General features: G+C 34.7%; 3 protein-coding genes across 4 annotated transcripts; 1 reads left to right on the top strand and 2 right to left on the bottom strand.

Moving 5' to 3' along the window:
- Positions 1-2,417: 2,417 nt before the first annotated feature.
- On the bottom strand, positions 2,418-6,510 carry LOC115450245 (proteasome subunit alpha type-5). The gene is made up of 5 exons (XM_030178240.2): positions 6,354-6,510; positions 5,985-6,241; positions 4,319-4,497; positions 3,976-4,088; positions 2,418-3,551 (listed from the first exon to the last, which is right to left on the bottom strand). Exons 2-5 carry the CDS (start codon positions 6,239-6,241, stop codon positions 3,369-3,371), a joined length of 732 nt encoding a protein of 243 aa, XP_030034100.1. The 5' UTR covers positions 6,354-6,510; the 3' UTR covers positions 2,418-3,368.
- Positions 6,511-7,278: 768 nt separating this feature from the next.
- On the top strand, positions 7,279-13,162 carry LOC115450246. Of its 2 annotated transcripts, none has more exons than XM_030178241.2 (2): positions 7,279-7,549; positions 9,803-13,162. In XM_030178241.2, exon 2 carries the CDS (start codon positions 9,852-9,854, stop codon positions 13,083-13,085), a length of 3,234 nt encoding a protein of 1,077 aa, XP_030034101.1. In that variant the 5' UTR covers positions 7,279-7,549; positions 9,803-9,851; the 3' UTR covers positions 13,086-13,162. The 2 variants fall into 2 exon arrangements, with proteins under 2 accessions (XP_030034101.1, XP_030034102.1); XM_030178242.2 differs by lacking the exon at positions 7,279-7,549 and adding an exon at positions 9,635-9,654.
- A 5,834-nt stretch (positions 13,163-18,996) lies between these two features.
- LOC115450258 (alpha-glucosidase 2) lies at positions 18,997-23,143 on the bottom strand. Its single transcript, XM_030178258.2, has 2 exons — positions 23,013-23,143; positions 18,997-22,847 (listed from the first exon to the last, which is right to left on the bottom strand). The coding sequence occupies exon 2, from the start codon at positions 22,845-22,847 to the stop codon at positions 19,494-19,496; it is 3,354 nt and encodes a 1,117-aa protein (XP_030034118.1). The 5' UTR covers positions 23,013-23,143; the 3' UTR covers positions 18,997-19,493.
- Positions 23,144-24,248: the final 1,105 nt, after the last annotated feature.

Raw genomic sequence — 24,248 nt, 5'->3', positions numbered from 1 at the left:
TTTATTCGTTTATAAAAGATTTTGTCATTCGGCTGTCAAATTGCATTTACATATTAACATAGTTATGTTCTCAGTGAAACTTTTATGTCATAAACAAATATAATTTGACATAATTTAAAAAAAGAAAATAAGTATGTATCACTAAACATAAACATTTATATACCAATGTAGGTATAGAAAAAAATCTTGTTCATGTTTTATTTCTAGAAAATGTACATGCTACAAAACTCCGCATTTATAGCATTGTTTATTCATCTACGATTTTGAGTTAGCTATTTTCGGTTAGACATTAAAAAATGTTGGTTTCTATAGATAGTGAAGATTCTATTTACCTTTTCTCGGATGATCCTAATTATGTGACAGTTATGGTTATCCTAATTATGGGAAGTAGTTTTTGACTTTTCTAATTACTATTCCTGAGCGTTGCTATATACAGCCAATAATAATCTGTATATCTTAGGTTCGGATAATGGAGTCTCCACTGTAGTAGCATTTTCTTGAACATATCTGACATTACATGTTTAAGAGTATACGAATTTACTTAATTACTTCTTAGGATATAAAAACATTGACTATTTTAAAATTTAATGGTCTTCATAGGGTTTAAGATACTTTCTTTAATATTCTAAAACATATTAATGTCGTTCCAAACAGGCATGTCTATAATTTAAATTTATAAAACCTTACTGAATACCATTTTACTGTCATATACCTAAGAGAAGTACCATAGATAAATAAGAGTTAACTATGACTTTTGTTTATAACTATATTAGCAAGTTTTACCTTTAGAATGAAATAATCGAGTATGTATATTGTATACTAAAATAGATCGATGTCTGTACACTATAGGTATTGAGGAAAATCTAATATAGGGTGTATATTAGAGCAATAGAAGACAAAACAACAGTTTTTAAAATTGTCTATATGTCTGTATGTTTGTACACGCATCACGCAAAAACTATTGTAAGGAATTGAATGATGTTTACACCAATCTATTGCTAGAGGTCTAACTTAAAATATAAGCTCCATTTCATTCCGAGAAAATATAAAGTAGGACTTTTATCCCGGATAATGTCATAACAACGGAGCCGTGAGCAAAAGCAAGTAACTAATATGATGCTGATTTAAGCTACAATAACCAATTTGTACAATTACCATCGTAAAATACTTTCAATTTTGTCTTCTAATTTACTTTATCAGTCGGGTTCACAAACAAGTTGTGAGGGTCGTGTGACTGAGGACTTTTAGTCAAACTATTAGCGACATTGTTATGTTATCATTTAAATAATATTCAAAATCCATTAACACAATAGACTGCTACATTGTGAATTGATTTTGAATAAATCAACCTTGTAAAATAAAATGCTCCATAAAGCACATTAACATAAGTAGTTTATTTCAATAACAACTAAAGTATGACTCCAATATATATATTTAAATTAATAATTGTTTCAAATCAAACAGTTTGCTCGCTCTGCCTACCCAGTCTGAGCTTGGAGAGGTCCTGTATGGTGTTACGTGAGCTTGTCTCACTCCACTGAAGTTCCGGTATGCCCCCAATCATCTGTTAAAAACCTTAACCTTAGATGAATTTAGTTTTATAACTACAAACTACTAGGGCAGGGTTTCCCAAACTTTTCTCTAGTCCGGACTCCTAATGCCACCTTACTATGATATGCGGACCGTACAAGGGCTTCGCGAAGGTGGCGGGGGGCACAGCTGACTAGTGGTTAAAATTAGAACGAATTGGCCATTTCTATTCCTAATATTCCGTACGCTCAATTATGCTCTGCTCCATATTGTTAAAGCGAGTGGAGAAGGTTCATGTGCTCTCGACTTTACCTACATTTCATACTTTTCTCATTCTCCATATCAATTTGCCCCTCCCTCCCCTCCTCCCCAGGCCATCGGCTGGCGACGCTCTTGAGATCTTCCATATAAGTTTAAAAAACACGCTCTATTTCAAAGTGCAGTGCGTAGTTGCCGCGCGGCTTTATTTTTGTTTGCACGTTTGTCAAACTTTGTTGACCGCCAGAGATACGCGGATCCCAGGTTAGGAAACCCTGTACTAGGGGATTCTCATTTTTCTAATCTAATTACTTATCAAATTTAACCTTATTATTCTATTTACTTTGACTAATATTATAAATGCCAATGTTTGTAATAATATTTGGAAGTTTTGTAGTAGTAAATGCTACCGATTTAGCGGTTACTACCGCTGAACACCGTGAAAAATATTTCAACTTTTATGTAGATAGCGCTGACGTACAAATGTCGCCATTGAGCGCTAATGATTTCAGATTTCTTGTAGTGCACAAGCCTAAAAGTGAAGCAACATTATACTTGACACAACGCATTTGTGTTAAACCAGTCTCAAATGAGTTAAATGATACGAAGGTACGTAAATAACAGACACATTAAATGATATATTTTATTAAACAAGTTATACTTACTTACGTTGACCGCACGACGACGTGCCAGTAATATTTAAAATTAAATATATATTTTTTATGTCGACATAGCGATTATTGCTAACAGATACTGTAAACTTATAAAGATGTTACAGAATATACGGATTAATTAACATCTAAGATCCCGCCAAAACACAATGGAACTTCTTTTAGAAACTGCTGTTCTATTTTCAAATATTTGGTTATAAATTATTACTCAAAATAAAAGGCATAAAATTCATTCATAAAAAGAATAAAATAAAATGAACGAAACATCGGTAAATGTCAAAAAGTTCCAATAGATAGCAAGGTCCTTATACTACTCTATAAAAGGTGTTCTATTTTTACTTTATTTTTATTGGTGTATTTAAAAATATCCTTATTTTACCCATTACTTTTAGTATCTATGGTGTAAAAATAATATGCCTATGTCTACTTTCGACAATTTTTATACAGTAATCTGAGATAACTCAGTGTAATTAATATACTAAGATACGACAAATACATAAAAACTCGAGTTTAAGCAACTTGATCTACACCAAACACCAAACAAAATTACTTTAAATAATATGTGTCATACAAGAGATATAAAATTCTATTTATTTCAAACATTACTCGACAACATTGTACATTACGGCAACTAGGCGATACGCGAGGTTTGTGGCATTTTCGTGGCATAACCATTAGTAATTTTGGAATTTATATAATGTGTATTATTTCACATTATAGCACATTAATGAGGGCTTTTATCTATTGTCACTTTATAACCCTTTGGTTAAATATAGTAGGAATATAAAACAAAGAAATACTGATCATCCATGATTCCCTGGATACTCCATAAAAGTGCATTTATACAATTTTATTCACTAACATTGCAACCAATGCCACAAACCCCACCGCACCCAACACTACACCGACTCAAGGTATATCTTTTATGACCTCTGCAAGTTGCTCCCTTGTGAACATGTGGAACATGGACCCTGGGGTCATTGTGACCACCTCCACATTATTCTCAGAGAGCTTTTCTTCCATAACTTGCTTTAGGATGGTCAGGGCAGACTTAATCGCCTCTTTCAATGTCATTGACTTGTGGTAGACTTCCTGCAATGATTTATACTGTTTAGTTAACATCAAATAAAAACAAATGCAAATAATTTATGTAAGATATAAAATAAAAAAATATGTAGGATTGCCTATTACACACAGGATAATGATGATAATTCAGTAGTAGTCCAATAGAACATGAACACAAACTATAATATTCATAATATAAGAAGTTTTTTTTACATTTTCCTGATATAAGTTATTTGCAATTGGATGATTGATGCAGCAATTTTGATAAAGCGGCCATGTTTACTATCTTAGCATTGCTGCACAAACATACTATTGAATTGAAAATGGTACTCTGTGGCACATGGATATGGAACGTCCAAGACCGGGGTAATGGTGTCTACTTTTGAAAGACTTAGTATGCCCAGTAATGGACAGCAACAGATTCAAATAAATGTTATTGTGGGTATATTACCTTCAAACTTTGCTGTGCGCCCTCACTTCCCGAGCCTATGGCTTTAGCATCATACTGTACAAATGTTCCACTAGGGTCCATGTGGAATAGCTGGGGACCTTTCTCATCAATACCTGAAATTAAGAAGTTTATAAACTCATAGTTCAAAATGTAATTTATGTAATGCACTTGAAGAAAATTGTTCTAGAGCTCTTGAGGTCCTAAATTATAATTGGAAAATACATATTTTAGAAAAAATTTAAAGAGACGATAAACATTTTCCGAATTATCTGGCTAACTAATAGATACAGTTATTTAACATAACATTGCATTGCTATCACAAATTGAACTTTATTAACATTACCGGCAAACATTACAGCCACACCAAACGGTCTGGACATGGCGGTGCCGCTGTCATCGTCGCTGTCTCCGAACTGTATCGCCAGGTTGGACACGGCCTGCGCGCACGACTCCACGCTCATGCGCTCGTTGTACACGAACCAGTGGTTTTGGGATTCAACACGCGCGCGCTCTACCAACGTCCTGCAAAGTTAAATATGATACTTTATCACATAGGTGAACATAGTTAGCCTTAAAGTACATTGAAGATACATATTAAGTAATATATACAAGTAGGGAAATTTAACATTATAAATTAATTATAAGGAAAGCCCAAAGTAGCCAAATAAGCGAGTTTGGACTACCAGATAGAAAGAAAAGATGTCATTTTAAACAGAAAGAGGTCCTCATAATCCCCATATGAGAATGCTATAGGCCTTAACTTAGCTAACTCAACCCTTCACTAGCAAACTAAGCGCTGACAACCCGAAGAAGGCAGAAAAAAAATTCCAGGCTCACTATTTTGATATCAATTGTCTAAGTAAAAAAAGTAGAAGATTTTATATATATAATTTTTTTAATACTTATGTTAGTCAGAATTCTCACCCGTATTGGAATTGCGAAATTATGTGAAGATGTTGGGATATTTGGATGTTTTAGAAGTAAATAGTTAGCTATTAAACAGATTTTCCACAAATAAAACAAGTTCTGGCTTATATTTGCTACTTTTTAACCATGATAAGTGACAGTCGCCTGCAACAACCTTTAATGAATAAATGTAACTAAAACATACACTTGTTTCTAATTGCTTTTTATGCAACTGTTAATTATTTTAATTTCCTTTGTTAATTAAACAACTCTTTAAAGAAAAAATGTATTGTCCTCAATCAAAATACAGTATTATCAATTTAAAATGTACAAACAAAAGTAATTTAAATATACTGTTTAATGCTTGAGCAGTATACTCAACTTACCATGCCAATGTTCATAATTATTTCAGTATAAGGACAAGGTTTGCTTATATTTTAAACCATGCTTAATGTAATTTGTAAAAACTACTACTCACAAATAAAAAAAAAATATACATATGACTAATATATTATCTTTACTTTGGTTGTTTTGATTTTTTTATATTATTTTATTAATTTCTTAATAAAAGTGCCACAAATGTTGTGTTTGTTACAAGACCTAAACTATACAACATTTGAATTTTAGCCAACACTATTAGAGAGAACATTTCATAAAAAAAATCTTTAGTTTAAATTTTTTAAGAAAACCTAAAATTTTGGAAAGAAATTATAAATATTAGCATATTCTTACCCATAACTTGTGTGCCATTATTGTATAGAACAAATGCTTCTAGCATTTTAATCTAGAAAGGGCCTTAAGTAGAACATGATAAATTATAATTGATATACAATTCTAGTACTAGTGCTATACATGATTTTATGCTTTGTTGGATAATGTTAAATATATTCTCATAGTATCTCACTCTGTAGAATTTTAACATGAGGTAAACATATATATGTCCCATAAATCTTGTGTTGCTTGACTACATTTCTTTTTGTTAAGTCTAGCAATGCAATATTTCTCATTAGTCCACATTATTAGATTATTTATCAGGTCTAAGACAGTCAGTGCTAGGTCAGAAGAAAAAAAAACAATCCAATTATCCAAGAGTGAGTTCTTACCGCGAATCGGCCATAAGGCCAGAAACAGCACATGCAATATGACGATCGACTTCCACGATCTTCTCTATGGTCGTGGGCTCCATCAAGGGCGAGGTGATCCTCTTTTCGACGGCCAACACGACGCCTTCCGAAGTGCAGATACCGATTGCCGTCGAACCTAATTTTATTGCTTCAATTGCGTATTCCACTTGGAACAGCCTTCCTTCGGGGCTGAATGTGTTGACGCCGCGGTCATACTCCGAACGGGTTAGAAACATCTAAAAAATAAACATTTATTTTATAACCCCCGGCTCTAGGTTAGAACACCATGACAAAGCAATTTAGTTTATGAAGTTTTAATGAACATTGCGGAATTTTAGTAATATTTACCTTGAATACAGCAGATGGCAAAAGAAATTTCGCGTATACAGTAAATTCTCAGTGATCAGACAGTGATTAGTCAAATTTTGATGAAAGCGGCTTCGTCTCCCAAACAAATTGCAGATGTCAAATAGCAGTGCAGTCAAACATGAAATAGAGAAGAACTAGAAGCAAACAGAATTGTTAATAATCGATAAGTATGTTGAAATTGTTATAGTAGTGTTAGTTGAATATATTTCATCTTATGATTTTGAATTAAGACTTGTTCAAAATACAAATAAAAATTATAATAATAATTTGCGAATTAAATATTTAAGTATGCACCTATTTAAACAAAATTAAAATCGATGAATGTAGTCTAAACAATCAATCTACTATCGATGTCGTAGGAAAACAAAACGCGTCACTATGACATGTCAATGGTGTTGCCATATTAAGAAGAAATCCTCAAAATTTGAGATGTTGAGAAAGTTTTGAGACAACAAAAACAATTTTTTACGCAACGCATTCACACTTCTTCAGACTTATATTACCAATACCAAGTTGTTATATGCGACGAAAATATCATTACGTTTGACAGAGGTTTCAAAAGCTAATAATGGCGTTACATATTTTGTAATCGAAAAGTCGTAACAGTGCTAAGTAAAAATAATTAGTGTTGCTGAATTAGGTAATTTATCCTAGACTTCACAAGTCACACTCCAGTCCTCAAGTGAAGCTATAAGAGTACCTCAAAGTCTAATGAATACATCATTGAGATTATTATCCGAATTTAATAGATACCCAAATTTTCTTTTTACCGTCAAAAAAAGTTTGGATTGGAGATAATATGAAGTTGTTATTTTGCAACATTATATTTAATTCCTACAATTAAAACATTGCAATTAATATCTTATGCGTTGGAGAAAGAGTTCTATTTGCGTTAACGCAACAATATGTCATTTAGTAGTTTGTAACTTAGTACCCAAGTCCCAAACAATTATCTATTGATTATTGAATCAATCAATCTTATAGCAAGTACCACTCAATAATTAAAAGTAAAGATGCGTGGCATCTATGTAAATAATAGTATATTTGCATTTATATACAAATAGACGATATTCTATTGTCTGCAATGAGGGCAGAAGATAACAACAAGCATAGTAATTCAGTATAAAATGAAACTCTGTACATGCAACCAGTAAATTCGTTTACTCCTGCGCATGGTAAGTGCAGCTACAATTATTTTTCAAACTTTTTTTTACCATTCATTTTATTAAGTACTATTAGTTGCTCGCGGTTCCGCCCGCGTCTGAAAGTTTTCCGTGATAAAAGTCCCACTTTATATTTTCCCTGGATAGAAAGTAGCCTATGTCCTTCCCAGGGTCTGAAACTATCACCATATCAAATTTCATGGAAATCCATAGGATGGTTTTTGAGTTTATCGCCTTCAGACAGGCAGACAGATGTGGCGAGGAACTTTGTTTTATAATATATTTTTAAGAACTTTTTAAGAGGAGCAACTCCGTCATAATCATACATGATAGTTGCGTTACTCTAATCGTTTACGCAGCGCACGCCACGTAAGGTTTCAAAAGGATTAAATTTTGCCCTGTTTTTGCAACATTTTTCATTACTGCTCCGCTCCTGTTGGTCATATCTGTTCATCTCCTGTTGGTCTTCCTCGAAAAATAAGCTATCCACCAATAGAAGAATGTTTCAGAACCAGTAGTTCCTGAGATTATTGTGTTCAAAAGAAATGAAATGAGACTCTTCAGCTTTATATAATACTTTAGTTATTATGATGTTTCAGTTTTCCTTGTATAAATATTAAATACATTGAAGTACTTACTTGTTTTCAATATGACCCAATTTCTATTTTTAATTTTCCCTAAAAGAGTTGAAGGTAAATTAAGTACTTTGCCTTCCAATGAGGTGAGTCCAATTACTCTGACACCAGTCAATGTAGAGCAGGAATTCAGAGTATATTTAGCGATGCCACCATACTGCCTAAAATAGTAAAACCCATGTCCGCCTTCGCTTCAATGTAAGGAAGTGGAAGCCAAGGAGCTTACCAAGTATTCCAACTATTATTAAATTGTGTTTTTTTGTTATGCTTATATGACTTAATTCTTCAACCAATACAAGTAAATACTTATGCAGTCAAGTTTATCAAAAAGGAGATAGGGTATACAATTAATTCTGGAAAATATGGGCACTGTTTCTGAGAGATAACATGTCTAAAACACACTCATACCACTGGCCGCGGCCCCTCTTTACGTGGGATCACCTTTCCCTAAAAGCAGACCAGCCAGATGTGCCCAGGCACATGACTTATAATATATTGTTTCCATATCTATTGTAATGCTGCTTGATGTTACACACCTTTTCATGTGACCTTATTTTTTATCACAATAATGTAGGTTTTATTACAATTCTTTGCCAGAGATTATCCAGATTTGTTATTATCATTTGTTATGATTGTGGCTAGAGATTATTGGAAACCACAGTAAAATCTATGGATACTAACAATTCACAAGATCCATCCTTGCTTATATCCATACTAATATCAGTAATATGAAGGTCTGATACAAATTCATGGCAAACCGTTAAACAATTTTAATGAAATTTGGTATGGGGTGAGATTGACCCTCAAAACATATAACTTTTGTTTATTGTTTGTCCTAACTCAAATTGGACACAAAGGCATAAATTAAATATAGTCATCTATAGTAGCAGATCAATAGGATTCATGAACGCATTTATATATTGAATACCTATATCTATTCAATGATATTACTAAACATCTCAATATCTAAATATTGTTACATAATTTTATAAGCAATTAAATTATAATCAATTAGAAGCCTTTTGACCAAACCTAAGTTAAATTACTAATACCCAAATGACAATAAAATTAAATTTTACAAAACCATTTATATTTAAAGAACCTAGTTTCCAAGAAAGTTTCCTTTGAGATTTGTTGCCAATGGAATTTTATATCATCTAGATCTATCAAGTCTGCAATAAAAAGTTATGTAGCATAAATAAGGTATTTATATTTAATGGAATTAAATATACGTTTTTCATGGAAAAGGTAACAAAGGAAAAATATACATTTAATATTGAATATAATTAATAAATCTCATTATATTTTACCTCAAACCATTCCCAAACTCAGTCTAGCTTGGAATTAGCATACTTTACTACATTATGCTTTCTGATTTTAAATTATCACTGTGCGGTTTGTATTATGTTGAACAGTTTTGTTGCTTACCATCCGGCTTGAACTTGCTTGTTTTATTAGTCAATTGTACCAAATAATATATAGGTTTAACATCTCTCCTTCCAATATGTATACAACTCTAAAAAATATCAGTATAAAGAATTGTATTTCTCAGAAGTAGAACATTATTTGCAAGATATACACAATTGGCCTTTTTTTCTAATCACTTATTGCATATTTGTGTTTGTTGCAGATAGAGTGTCCACAAAGGAAGTAGAACCATTGAGTTAAATTTTATAAAAATGGCTGGCAAACAAGATATAAAGGTATTGGGTGGTGTGTCATCTGTTATAAAAACAGACACAGACTACATGATCTCGTATGACACTGGAGAGTTCACGAAACTAAGCATTCTCAACAGCCATGTGTTCCGGTATTATATGTCACCAACAGGAGAGTTTCCAGACTACCCCACGCCCAACAATGTTGAAGACATTGCAAAAATTAATTCAAAGAAAGTATCTGATTATGACAAAGAGATATTTGATAAATCTATTCTTAAAGAAGATGAAATGCATTACACCATTCTAACAGACAAAATAAAAATTCAGTTTGATAAAAAAAATGGTATTATTGCGGTATATGATATGAGAAGCAAAAAATTAGTTCTTAGAGAGCATGAAGCAATTAAATACACTGATAATAGAGCAATTCAGATATTAGACCAACAGGAGGATGAGTATTTTTATGGTGGTGGAATGCAAAATGGAAGATTTAGTCACAAAGGAGAAATTATACAAATAGCAAACACAAATAAATGGGACAATGGAGGAGTTACATCTCCATGCCCGTTCTTCTGGTCAATATATGGCTATGGAGTATTGAGAAATACTTGGCAACCGGGGATATACGATTTCGGGACCGTGTTCCCGAACGTGGTACGAACACAACATTTAGACAAATATTTCGATGCATTTATTTTCATTAACTCCCAACCAAAAGATATTCTGAATGATTATTACGAACTTACGGGAAATCCGATATTTATGCCCGAATGTGCTTTTTATCAGGCACATTTAAATGCTTTTAATCGAGACTACTGGGTTAAAGTAGCGCCCGGAACACCGCAATCCATTTTATTTGAAGATGGTAAATATTATAAGAAATATCAACCAAAGGATCTTGGGCATAATAAAGGTGTCTTGGAATCCCTTAACGGAGAAAAGAACAATTATCAGTTTTCTGCACGAGCTATGCTTGAGAGATACAAAAACCATGACATACCATTAGGTTGGTTCATCCCAAATGATGGTTACGGTTGTGGTTATGGACAAACCGATTCATTTGCTGGTGATATAAAAAATCTTGTAAAATTTGGCGATTATGCAAGAACCAAGGGCGTTGAAGTTGCTCTGTGGACTGAATCTCAACTAGAACCGAAGGATCCTGATCAACCACAAAAAGGTGAAAGAGATTTAAGCAAAGAAGTAGGAGAGGCAGGTGTGGTTGCCCTAAAATGTGATGTTGCTTGGATAGGATCTGGTTATTCTTTTGCCTTCAATGCTGTGGAGAATGCTACAAACATATTCGTTAAAAATTCTAAAAACGCAAGGCCTTTGATTATCATGGTAGATGGTTGGGCCGGCACTCAAAGACATGCAGGTATTTGGAGCGGAGATCAATACGGTGGCCAGTGGGAATACATAAGATTTCATATACCAACATATATCGGAACAGGCCTTTCTGGACAACCGGTAGTAGGTTCCGATATGGACGGCATATATGGAGGCAAAAACAAAGAGGTCAACATAAGAGATTATCAATGGAAGACATTCACGCCCTTGCAGTTAAACATGGATGGATGGGGACTAATGCAAAAATGTCCCTTCAGTTTCGATGAAGAAACTACAACCATCAATAGAGCCTATTTGAAGCTAAAATCTATGTTAATGCCTTATAATTACACAATAGGTTACGAATCCACACATGGTCTGCCGATGGTTAGAGCAATGTTCCTGGAATTTCCGAAAGAAATTCCTGCTCACACAAAAGACTCGCAATATCAATTCATGTGGGGGCCGAGTATTTTAGTGGCACCTATTTACAATGATTTGGAATGCTCTTACGATACCTCAGTGCGTAATGATGTTTATATGCCTGATGTAAATCAAGTATGGATCGACTTTTTCACAGGACAGAAATATCAAGGCGGTAAAATATATAATAACATAATCGCTCCTTTATGGAAAATTCCAGTATTTGTCAAAGATGGGGCTATATTTCCTATGACAGAACCCAACAATAATCCTAATGAAATTAAGAGAGATCGGAGGATATACCGTCTATATCCTAACGCAACCACTCATTTTGAGGTATATGAAGATGATGGCAAAACCATGGAATATCTAAAAAGCAATTTTGCTAAAACTAAGATAACTGTATCTGGTCCTAAATCAAATGAACGAGGAGATCTTTTGATTAACATAGAAAAAACTTCAGGTCATTATGACAAGTTTATTGCAAAGAGAACAACTTTGATCGAAATTATGGCATCAGAAGATGTGGAAGGCATTAAAGCGGCTATTAATGACGACTCAGTAACAATTACTTCAGACAAATCTGAGGAAGAATTTAATCAAAAACAAAATGTGTATTATTTCAAAGAAAATTTCGTTGTGAACCCTTATTTGAATTACTGTGGTCACAGGGTACCCACGCAAAAGTATTTATTGATAAAAATACAAAAAGTTGATGTTACTAAAGATGAGATTCATTTGAAAATCAAAAATTATATCAATGAAAGTTCAGTCTTTGGTAATATTACGAAATTAGATGAGTCACTTAAAATACCGCATGATTTTACTGTGGAAGAAGAGAAAATAACCTCAAGTTCTATATCTCTCACCTGGCAGGAAGTAGACGAAGCTAGTTACTACGAAATCGAGAGAGACGGCACTATATTTAGCAATATCATTGGGAATAGAATTACTTTTGACGGTTTCAAATATGGGTCCGAACATGCATTCAGAATACGCTCGGTGAGTGATAAAAGTTATTCAGAATGGAGCTATTACGTTATAGAAAAGACAAACGAAGACCCTCACAAACACTTAGTAAAAGGAGTAGAAGTGACTTGTAGTATTCCTTGCCATCCTGATCAGGAAGTTTGTAAATTAACCGATGGAGATGACTGCACGATGTGGCATACTCACTGGAGCAAACCGAGGGTAATCGATAAAAAAAACGGTAAAACAGTAAAACTTCATTTTGATTTAGGAGATGTTTACGAGATAGACAAAGTAGTATACACGCCGCGTAAAGATGCTGGAAATGGAACACTGCTACAGACACATTATAAATATTCAATCGACGGCGAAATCTGGAGTCCTGTTACATTAACCAGTTGGAAAAGAGACAATACAAATAAAATAATATATTTAAATGGCACAAAATTAAGATTCATGGAATTTGATATTTTAGACTCCGTGGGCGGGTTTGGTTCGGGTGTGCACATTTTATTCTATAAAAAAGTTTAAGAAATGTATAATCATGTTTTCTTTTGTATGTTAAGTATATTATACAATTTTAAATGAAAAGTATTTTGTTCAATAAATCAATTTTAGACCTATAGTTTTTTTTATTAGTTTAGTTTGTACCTATGCCATCTCAAACAATGAATTACTTGAGAGACTTATCACACTCCAAGCGCATTCAGCACTAGCATAGCGAATCAAGCCCCACTGTGACAACACCATGGAATTATGTGCTTTCTACCTCCATGGGCACAATGCGGGTTGTAGGTCTCCCAATGTCGTAAACGCCAAAGGCGACTTTTAGCGCGTGGAGGCATCTTAGCCCCATCTATTTAAGAGGTGCCGCAATGCGGTATCGCGCAGGGACCGTTCTAAGCAGCTATCTTAGTACTTAGTTAATACTTGGAGTATGCAACATCATATTAATCATTGTTATTCTGAGTATTCAACCCACAAAATGTGTGTATGGGTTTGTGTCGTTCAACATTCCGGTATACCATACATTTGCCTAAGTAGTAAGAATTCCCTTCGAACGTATACGTGTCTGGTGTTCCGGTAAGCGCATTTTTTTTTAAATCGCCTGGCGAATGATTACCGGATTAGCGTTGCGCGTTTAAGAATGGGACAGGTGTATCGGTCAACGTAATAAAATGAAACAAACTATTATAAAATCTTTCATCGTAAAGAATATAAATAAATAGAATTTATGTAATGCCACACTAATATGTATAGAATTGAAATTAACAATACAATTTAAAAGTGTAAAGTTTCGGCGGGATAAATAGCAGTCACGCATGTTATGGTTCAACTCAAAGAGAATTATAATATATAGCTTTTGCCCGCGGCTCCGCCCGCGTTATAAAGTTTTTCAGGCTAAAGTTTTCCGTTATAAAAGTAGTAGTTTCCCGGGAGGCTATGTTCTTCCCAGGGTCTCAAACTGTCTCCATACCAAATTTCATCTTAATACGTTGGATAGTTTTTGAGTTTAACAAGTTCAGGCAGACAGATGCAGCGGGGGACTTTGTTTTATGATATATTTTTTAGAACTTTTTAAGAGGAACAATCCCGTCATACATCATTGTTGCATAACTTTAACCGTTTACGCAGCGCACGCAACGGAAGCTCTCAAAACTTATAATTTTTCGCCGTTTTTGCAACATGTTTCATTACTGCTCCGCTCCTATTGGTCATAGCGTGATGATATATAGCCTATAGCACTCCGGGATCAAAGGGCTATCCAACACAAAACGATTTTTTCAGTTCAAACTGGTAGTTCCTGAGATTAGCCATTACAGCTCCGCTCCTATTGGTCATAGCGTGATGATATATAACTTTGAGCACTCCACAAACAAAGGACTATTCAACACAAAAATATTTTTTTCAGTTTGGACCGGTAGTTCCTGAGGTTAGTCATTACTGCTCCGCTCCTATTGGGTATAGCGTGATGATATATAGCCTATAGCAATCCACGAATAAAGGGCTATCCAACGCAAAAATATTTTTTTAGTTTGGACCGGTAGTTCCTGAGATTAGCCATTACTGCTCCGCTCCTATTGGGTATAGCGTGATGATATATAGCCTATAGTACTCCACGAACAAATGGCTATCTAACGCAAAAAGAATTTTTCAGTTTGGACCGGTAATTCCTGAAATTAGCCATTCCTGCTCCGCTCCTATTGGGTATAGAGTGATGATATATAGCCTATAGCACTCCACGAACAAAGGGCTATCCAACGCAAAAAGAATTTTTCAGTTTGGACCGGTAGTTCCTGAGATTAGCGCGTTCAAACAAACAAACAAACAAACTCTTCAGCTTTATATAATAGTATGGATATGGAAAGTTCAACTATTTATTTAATGTCAATCGATCAATAACTAAATATAAAGAGGACAGGCCTCAAAAGTTAGCTATATGAATAAGTTATATTTATGTTAGGGAAATCGACGCAGAATTGTCAATATATATGTCTATCTCTTTTACTCAAAGCTTAATTGGAACGCAACAAAAAAAGACAAAAATTATTGCTTTCTTCGAATATGGCACTATTTCGTTTACTACAACACACTGGGACCGCCTTGCGGCAGAAACGCCATTTATTGCAGCCCAGTCAGCAAGTACATGTAGTGTCAAACGATGTAAACAAATCTTCATAAATATTGAATTTAAAGTAATATAATCATATTCTCAATTGTTTAGTTTGTTTATTAGTGTATTTGTTAAGTTTCGAAAGTGACTCAGTGTTGTGTGAAAGGATGCAAATCGAATTCACGCAAGAAAGACCCCGAAATATCTTTTCATAGGTTAGTAACTTTTTTTACCGAAAATTAGTAAATATCTTTGTATATTTACTTTTTGGATGTGTTTTTATCAATTAAAATTATATGTGGATCTTGTTTGATAAGTTTTGAACCCTTTTAGGCGTGATTTATATCCATTAAAATCATTATGTTTGTTTACACGCGAGCTTAGGGATGGGTGGATTTGTTTAGAAATTATTGATATCGATATTTTAACAGACGCCCGTTTATCAGTTACGGTTTTTGTCTTTGAAAGAATGTTAGAGCACACATCAATATTGTATTATCCAGAACGACAAACTAAGTGAAATGAGAATATTTTTTTAGATTACCAAAAAAATTAAAAACCAGGGCAAAATGGATTGAGAATATTGGGCGAGGTGATTGGAATCCTACACCAAATACATATATTCGTTCTTTACATTTTGAGAAGAAATGCATAAACCACACGTTTAATTAACGCGAGTAAAAGATAACTGTTTTCCAACAATATTCCCGATAAGTAAAATAGTAATGATTATTATACTTCACCTAATAGTAATATTACTTTAATATATTGCTATGAATAAAATTAGAATTGTTACATATAAGAATAGATAAACATAAAAGAAACAACATAAAGATGAAATGTAAGATATATTTTTATAATTGGCGGTCTTATGTTTCGAGCAACCTTTGCATGCACGGAAATAGATACATAATCATATTGTTGTTATTGCAAATAATTATTATAATTGATTATCTTAACCACCATCTTTACGCTCATTGATTTTAGTTTGCTGAAACATAGTTATGTTTCTCGATCAAAGAGCATAATAATAAAATAAAATAAAACCAACCAAATAATTGCTGGCTACGCTATCTTATTCCATTTGTCATCTATCTTATTCTATCTTAAATATCTTAATCTGTAACTTAAATTTTTAGCAAGGAATAGTGCAACATACAAATATAGATCAAACACAACTGGATGTTTGTCACAACAGGTACTGCTTTCTTTAACAATTGTTACTTCGAAATCAGTTTCAGTTTGTTTGTTTATATTATGGTTTGTTATATTTATATTATGGTAGATCCTAACCCCTTTCGTATTTGATCTTTTTTTGGCTTGTTTGTCTCTCTTTTAATTCTTCGGTCTCGATACAAAATTTTCGGTACTAGCATATCACTATTGTAAGGGGCGGAGTCGGCGCCATTTTATGCATTAAATGTGCCGTATGTCACGTGACCATATCACTCATCCTCTATACTCTTTTATCATTGCTAAATATAAAGAGGACAGGCCTCAAAAGTTAGCTATATGAATAAGTTATATTTATGTTAGGGAAATCGACGCAGAATTGTCAATATATATGTCTATCTCTTTTACTCAAAGCTTATTTGGAACGCAACAAAAAAAGACAAAAATAATTGCTTTCTTCGAATATGGCACTATTTCGTTCACTTCAACACGCTGGGACCGCCTTACGACAGAAGTCGCCATTTATTGCAGCCCAGTCAGCAAGTACATGTAGTGTCAAACGATGTAAACAAATCTTCATAAATATTGAATTTAAAGTAATATAATAATACTTTCAATTGTTCAGTGTGTTTATTAGTGTATTTGTTAAGTTTCGAAAATGACTCAGTGTTGTGTGAAAGGATGCAAATCGAATTCACGCAAGAAAGACCCCGAAATATCTTTTCATAGGTTAGTAACTGTTTTTACTGAAAATTAGCAAATATCTTTGTATATTTACTTTTTGGATTTGTTTTTATCATTTAAAATTATATGTGGATTTGGTTTGTTAAGCTTTGGACCCTTTTAGGCGTGATTTATATACATTAAAATCATTATGTTTGTTTACACACGAGCTTAGAGATGGGTGGATTTGTTTAGAAATTATTGATATCGATATTTTAACAGATGCCCGTTTATCAGTTACGGTTTTTATCTTTGAAATAATGTTAGAGCACACATCAATATTGTATTATCCAGAACGACAAACTAAGTGAAATTAGAATATTTTTTTAGATTACCAAAAAAATTAAAAACCAGGGCAAAATGGATTGAGAATATTGGGCGAGGTGATTGGAATCCTACACCAAATACATATATTCGTTCTTTACATTTTGAGAAGAAATGCATAAACCACACGTTAAAAGCACCGTGAGTAAAAATAACTGTTTCCAACAATATTCCCGGTAAGTAAAATAGTAATGATTATTATACTTCACCTTATAGTAATATTACTTTAATATATCGCTATGAAAAAAAATTTAATTGTTATTGCATTACCAATGAAACATAAAAGAAACAACATAAAGATGAAATGTAAGATATATTTTACGCTCATTGATTTTATTTTGCTGAGACATAGTTATGTTTCTCAATCAAAGAGCATAATAACTACTTATAAAATAATACCAACCAAATAATTGCTGGCTACGCTATCTTATTCCATTTATCATGTATTAAGTAAATATCTTAATCTGTAAGTTAATTTTTTAGCAAGGAATAGTGCAATATAAAAATATACAAAATAAATCAAACACAACTGGATGTTTGTCACAACAGGTACTGGTTTCTTTAACAATTGTTACTTCGAAATCAGTTTCAGTTTTTTTGTTTATATTATGGTTTGTTATATTTATATTATGGTAGAACCTAACCCCTTTTGTATTTGATCTTTTTTTGGGCTTGTTTATCTCTCTTTTAATTTTTCGTTGTCGATACAAAATTTCGGTACTAGCATATCACTATTGTAAGGGGCGGAGTCGGGGCCATTTTATGCATTAAAAGTGCTGCATGTCACGTGACCATATCGCTCATCCTCTATACTCTTTAATCATTGTTGCGGCGGTTGGGGACCTGCCCGCAGATAGAAGGGAGACAATTGAAAACTCAGGGTAATTACGTGGTACGAGCTTTATTTTTACACCTCCGCGTTACACTCGGTACTGGTTGCTGGTGTTATGCAACACGAGTCACTGGCCTGGGGAACTCCGATCCAGGCGAACGGCACGTAGATGTTGCACGTGGCTGGCTCCGGCGGCAGCTCGCCGGCAGTTGGAAGGCCACGTAGGTGAGCAGGGTGTGCACGTGGTCGGGGTCAGCTCCCGCGACGTTGGTGGTGTGCACGTGGTCGGCTCCGGCGACAGCTCGCCGGCAGTCGGTCGGGGTCAGCACACCCGACAATGGTGGTGCGCAGCAGGACGTGGTCGGGAGGCAGCTCTCCCGTCCGTCTGCTACGGCACCGTGATCCGCACCGTAGAAGTACACGTGTATGCGCGCAGCGGGAGCGCACGTGGTAGCACCGTGGAAGAAAAAGGCACGCCGTAAAGAAGAAACACCGTGGAGAAGAACCTTAGCGGGAACAACGACGTGTGTGAATATGTAGTGCCACGGCCAAAGATAATGGCTCAAAAAGGCTGCGGGTCGCGTTGCACGCCTATTTATGCAGGCGCCATTCGGACGTACGTCAGTGCAATGACAATTCGTTGCAATGATGATGCTCATTGGTAGTTCTAATTGCGAGGGCGTTAATCATTCACATTATAACCACAGACTATTTAGAAAGACAATAGTAACGTTGACAGAGTATATATATTAGTATAATTGGTAACGTTACATTGTAATCGATACAACAGGCATGGGCACTATACACATAGATGTTAAAGTTATTAGGCAGCTTAATTAAAGTGAAAATAACAATTCTGCGTTTCCGAAACAACCTTTCCCGTACCGCATTGTAGCTCGGACTGGCGGCCCGCCAGGCATGCCGGGGGTCGCGGTACGTATGCGGGAGTGAAATGCGTAAGTTGTAATGCCGTGAGTTTCACCCCCGTGCCCTGAAGGAATACATAACGCTTAGGTGTACCGACTAGGTGTTCTACCATAAACCATAAATACCATAATATCTGTAACCAATAAAAAAAATCACAACAGCACACTTGGACTCTAGACAATTTGTTTTTTTTTCTGAAAACACTGGTTGTCTGCAAATATATAAACATGGCCTAATATTATATTATGCTCGCAGCTTGTTTCTTCTCTATTTGATGGGTTCGAATTGTTACTATCATGTTCTTATTAGTGTGGAGCAATAGTTCTGCAAGAACCTTAATACTTTATTAATATTCATGCAATGTAGGATCATAGTATACAACTTTAGACGAAATCAATCCTTTTTCAACTTTTTTATAGAATAACATATGTATACCAGAACCAAAATCACCTACGGCATCCAAAACCAGAAGTTCCATGAACCTTAGTTTCGCGCCGTCCAAAAATATTGTTTTATTTTTATTGTCCTTGTTCCAAATATTAATTTTTGAAATAGGGCTCCATTGTTTTCCGCTAATGGAATATCTATGAAGTGTTTGTAGCAATGTACCATTTCCAGCATCTTCACGCGGCGTATATACTACTTTGTCGATCTCGTAAATATCTCCTAAATCAAATAGAAGTTCAATTTTTTTGCCTTTCCTTAGATTAGCTTCACCAGGCCCGTCCCAGATAGTATGCCACATGGTACCATTATCCCCATTAGTTAAGTTAGACACTTCCTGCGTAGGTTGACATGGTATATTACAAATCACTTTCACATCTTTTACTATTGATTTCTGAGGACATTCATCAGTCTGAGCTATAATATATAAACTCCATTTTGAATAACCTTTGTCGTTGACCGACCGTATTCTGAACATATGTTCGGACTCGTATTTGAAACCATCAAATGTAACTTCACTCCCAATAATATTGCTGAATATAGTGCCGTCTCTCTCGATTTCGTAATAACTAGCTCCATCTACTTCCCGCCAGGCGACAGGTATAGAAGTTGAGGTTATTTTGTTTTCAAACACTCTAAATCCATGAGGCGTGTTAAGAGACTCATCCAATTTAATTATATTACCAAATATTGGACTTTCATTGATATAATTTTTTATTTGCAAATGAATCTCATCGTTAGTAATATCAACCTTTTCTATTTTGATTAATAAATACTTTTGCAGCGGTACGTTACCTTCACATAAATTTAAATAAGGATTTACGGCAAAATCTTGTTTGAAATAATAAACATTATCTTTTTCATTAAATTCCTCCTCCGAATGCGCTGAAGTAATTGTTAAGGGATCCCCATTGATAGACGCTTTTATAGATTCAATATTTTCTGATGCTGTAATATGTATTATAGTTGATCTTCTTACAGCCATATTGGCGTAATATCCTATTGTTTTTTCTATACGTATAAGAAGATTACCTCGTTTATTTGTCCTAGGACCGGTTGAAGTTATCTTAGTCTTTGCAAAGTAACCTTTCAAATATCCGATAGTTTTACCATCATCTTCAAATATCTCAAATTCACTGGCACCATTGGGATATAAGCGAAATATTCTCTCGTCTCTCTTAATTTCATAAGGATTGTTGTTGGGTTCTGTCATGGGAATTATAGCCCCATCTTTAACAAATACTGGAACTTTCCATAACGGAACGATTAAGTTGTTATATATTTTACCACCTTGATACTTCTCTCCTGTGAAAAAGTCGATCCATACTTGATTTACATCAGGCAAATAGACACCATTGCGCACAGAAGTATTGTAAGAGCAGTCTAAGTCATTGTAAATAGGCGCCACTAATATACTCGATCCCCACATGAATTGATATTGCGAGTCTTTTGTGTGAGCAGGAATTTCTTTCGGAAATTCCAGAAACATTGCTCTAATCATCGGTAGGCCATGAGTCGATTCGTAACCTATTGTGTAATTGTAAGGCATAAACATTGATTTCAGTTTCAAATAGGCTCTATTGATATTTGTTGCTTCTCCATCGAAACTGAAGGGACATTTTTGCGTTAGCCCCCAACCATCCATGTTTAATTGTATTGGTGTAAAAGTTTTCCATTGATATTCTCTAATATTTACTATTTTATCTCCTCCTCCAAATATACCATCCATATCGGAACCCACTACTGGCTGGCCAGATAGACCTGTTCCAATGAATGTTGGTATATGAAATCTTATGTTTTCCCACTGGCCCCCAGATTGATTGCCGCTCCAAAGGCCTGCGTGTCTTTGACCGCCAGCCCAGCCATGTACTGTAATAATAAAAGGTCTTAAGATCTTAGAATGTTCCATAAATATTGTTGAGGCATTCCCTAGACAATTATGTGCGTAGGAATAACCCGATTCTATAAAACTGTCAGATTTAATAGCCACCACGCCTGCTTTACTAACTTCTTTGCCCAAATGTCTTTCCCCTTTTCTTGGGCTATCAGGATTATCTGGTTGTAACTTAGATTCAGTCCTTATTGCAACCTCCACGCCATTTTTTCTGGCGTAATTAGCAAATTCACTTAAATTTCGTAGGTCGCCTGCAAAGGAATCCGTCTGCCCGTACCCACATCCGTGACCATCATTTGGAACAAACCAGCCTAGTGGTATATCGTGCTTTTTATATCTGTCAATCATTGCTCTCGCCGAAAATTGATAATTGTTACTTCCCCCATTAAGAGATTCTAAAATTCCTTTTAAATTTCCTACTGCATTTGGTTGATATTTTTTGTAAAACTCACCATCTTCAAATAAAATTGCTTCAGGTGTTCCATACGGTACGTTTACCCAGTAGTCTCTATTGAAACTGTTTAAATGAGCTTCATAAAAAGCAAATTCCGGCATAAATATTGGATTACCGGTTAGTTCGTAATAATCATTAAGAATACCTTTTGGTTGGGAGTTAATAAAAAAAAATGCATCGAAATAGTTGTCTGAATGTTGTGTTTGTACAGCATGCGGAGTTTTGGTTCCGAAATCATATATCCCCGGTTGCCAAGTATTTCGCAATACTCCATACCCATATGTAGACCAGAAGAATGGGCATGGAGATGTAACGCCTCCATCGTCCCATTTATTTGTGTTTACTATTTGTATAATTTCTCCTTTGTGACTAAATCTTCCATTTTGCATACCACCGCCATAAAAATATTCATCATCTCGTTGATGTAAAATCTGTGTCACTTCACTATCAGTATAGGTGATTGCACTTTGCTCTCTAACAATTAGTTTGTCAGCTTTCGTATCATATACAGCTACAGTACCATTTTGTTTATCAAATTGAATTTCAATTCTATCTGTGCTGATAGTATAATGAAAATTATTTTCTTCAAGAATGGACTCATGAAATACTTTGTTATCATAATCAGTTGCATTCTTCACAGTAATTTTTGCAGTGTCACCGATATTGTTAGGGATAGGATCGTTCAAAAACTCTCCTGTAGGCGACATGTTATACCTAAACACGTGGTTGTTGAGAAAGCTTAGTTGTGTAAACTCTCCAGAGTCATATGAGATTAGGTAATGTGTGTGTCTTTTAATAACAGATGTTACACTCCCTAATGTCTTTGCATCTTGTTTCTCTACAGCCTTTTTAGGTGATATTTGTTGAAACAGATTAGGTCGCTTCGGAATTTTCTTAGGTATCGACATCTGCAACAATCAATCAAATTATTTATCACCTGATAGCTTAGCCAGGAGATATCATTAAGCAGCTGAATCTAAAACCAAATCCGCAAAATCGCTTTACTATTCCATATTTTTTTGTTCTGACACAGCAACTAACGCGTTAAAAATATAAAATCCAAATTGACTTACGTTGCAACATTTATGAAGTCGATTTTGGTAAAGAAAATAACATAACGCTGGCACTTCTTGATGCTACGAGAACACTGCAAAGTAAAATAATATATTGTTCAAAATGTCCACATTAATCTGGGCCGTATCTCATCAATTTTGATAAATGCAATTGACCAAGCGATAAAGTCTATATCTATTTTATAATCACTACCGTAATATCGTTGTTCGAGCTATTTCGTAACGATGCCTGCCTGAATAAAGTATTAAATCAGCCGTGCAGATGACTATTGGCGCAGAGCCTGAGCATACTATTTTTCTCCGGTTGGATTATCCTACTCTCGTGATTTTTGCAACGAATCACTAGGCAAAATAATCATAATTTATCCCACTTCTTTGTATCTAAATAAATAATTTGTCTAAACGCGCTTGTTTGCCACGCGTTACTTTGTCAGTTCGTAACATGCCCATTGCCCGTAATACGCACTGAGACCCGCCGTGTTACGAGTTTGACATTGTCGTAGAGAACAAGCCTCTTGTGAGATGGGGCTATTTGTCTGGCGTTATTGTTATTCAGTTATCCAATAGCGCAATGTTAGGGGCCGTTCAAGTATTACGTAACGCAATTTGGGGCGAGGAGGGGTCTTGTAAAACGTTACGATGCGTTACAAAGCATAATGTAACATTTTTTTTTTAATTAAAAAATATAACATAAGTATTTTAGAGACTTTCCGGTATGTTGTGTAAAATACTTGTGAATATTAGAAAAAAAAATGTAAATTTAGAGTTACGTAATGTTACGCGCCGCTATCCTAGCCGATGACATCGGGCGTTTCCGGAAGTATTCGGCTGCGCGGGCAGGCTGGCAGAAGAGAAGATATGTCACGCGGCGACTACTCTATTATTATTCTTTCTGGCTGGACGTTGTCAAAAGAATGTCTAAAATTGTATTCTGTAATTATTTTGCTAATATAATGTTTACTGTAAAAAGAGCGTTTTACATTCAGAAGTGGGATTATACAAATGATAATTTGAAGTTACATTGAATTCGAATGTGAAGAGAACTATCGGAATAAATCTGTGATGAATCATTGAATGCCAAAATTAAAATTACCAGATTCTCAGATTTTTAGTTACCATGGCAACGTCTACGTCTGTTGAAGTAAATATGTTGGGAATGCATATGGAATTGATGTCTGCACATTAGTACGATTAACGACATTCATAACAAAAACTTCGTTATGGCTGCTGCTTGGC

The sequence above is a fragment of the Manduca sexta genome, chromosome 5, assembly GCF_014839805.1.
Source record: "Manduca sexta isolate Smith_Timp_Sample1 chromosome 5, JHU_Msex_v1.0, whole genome shotgun sequence".
Classification (NCBI taxonomy): Eukaryota; Metazoa; Arthropoda; class Insecta; order Lepidoptera; family Sphingidae; genus Manduca; species Manduca sexta.
The sequence above is the reverse complement of the archived record's forward strand: the minus strand, read 5'-3'. Positions and strand labels throughout refer to the sequence as shown.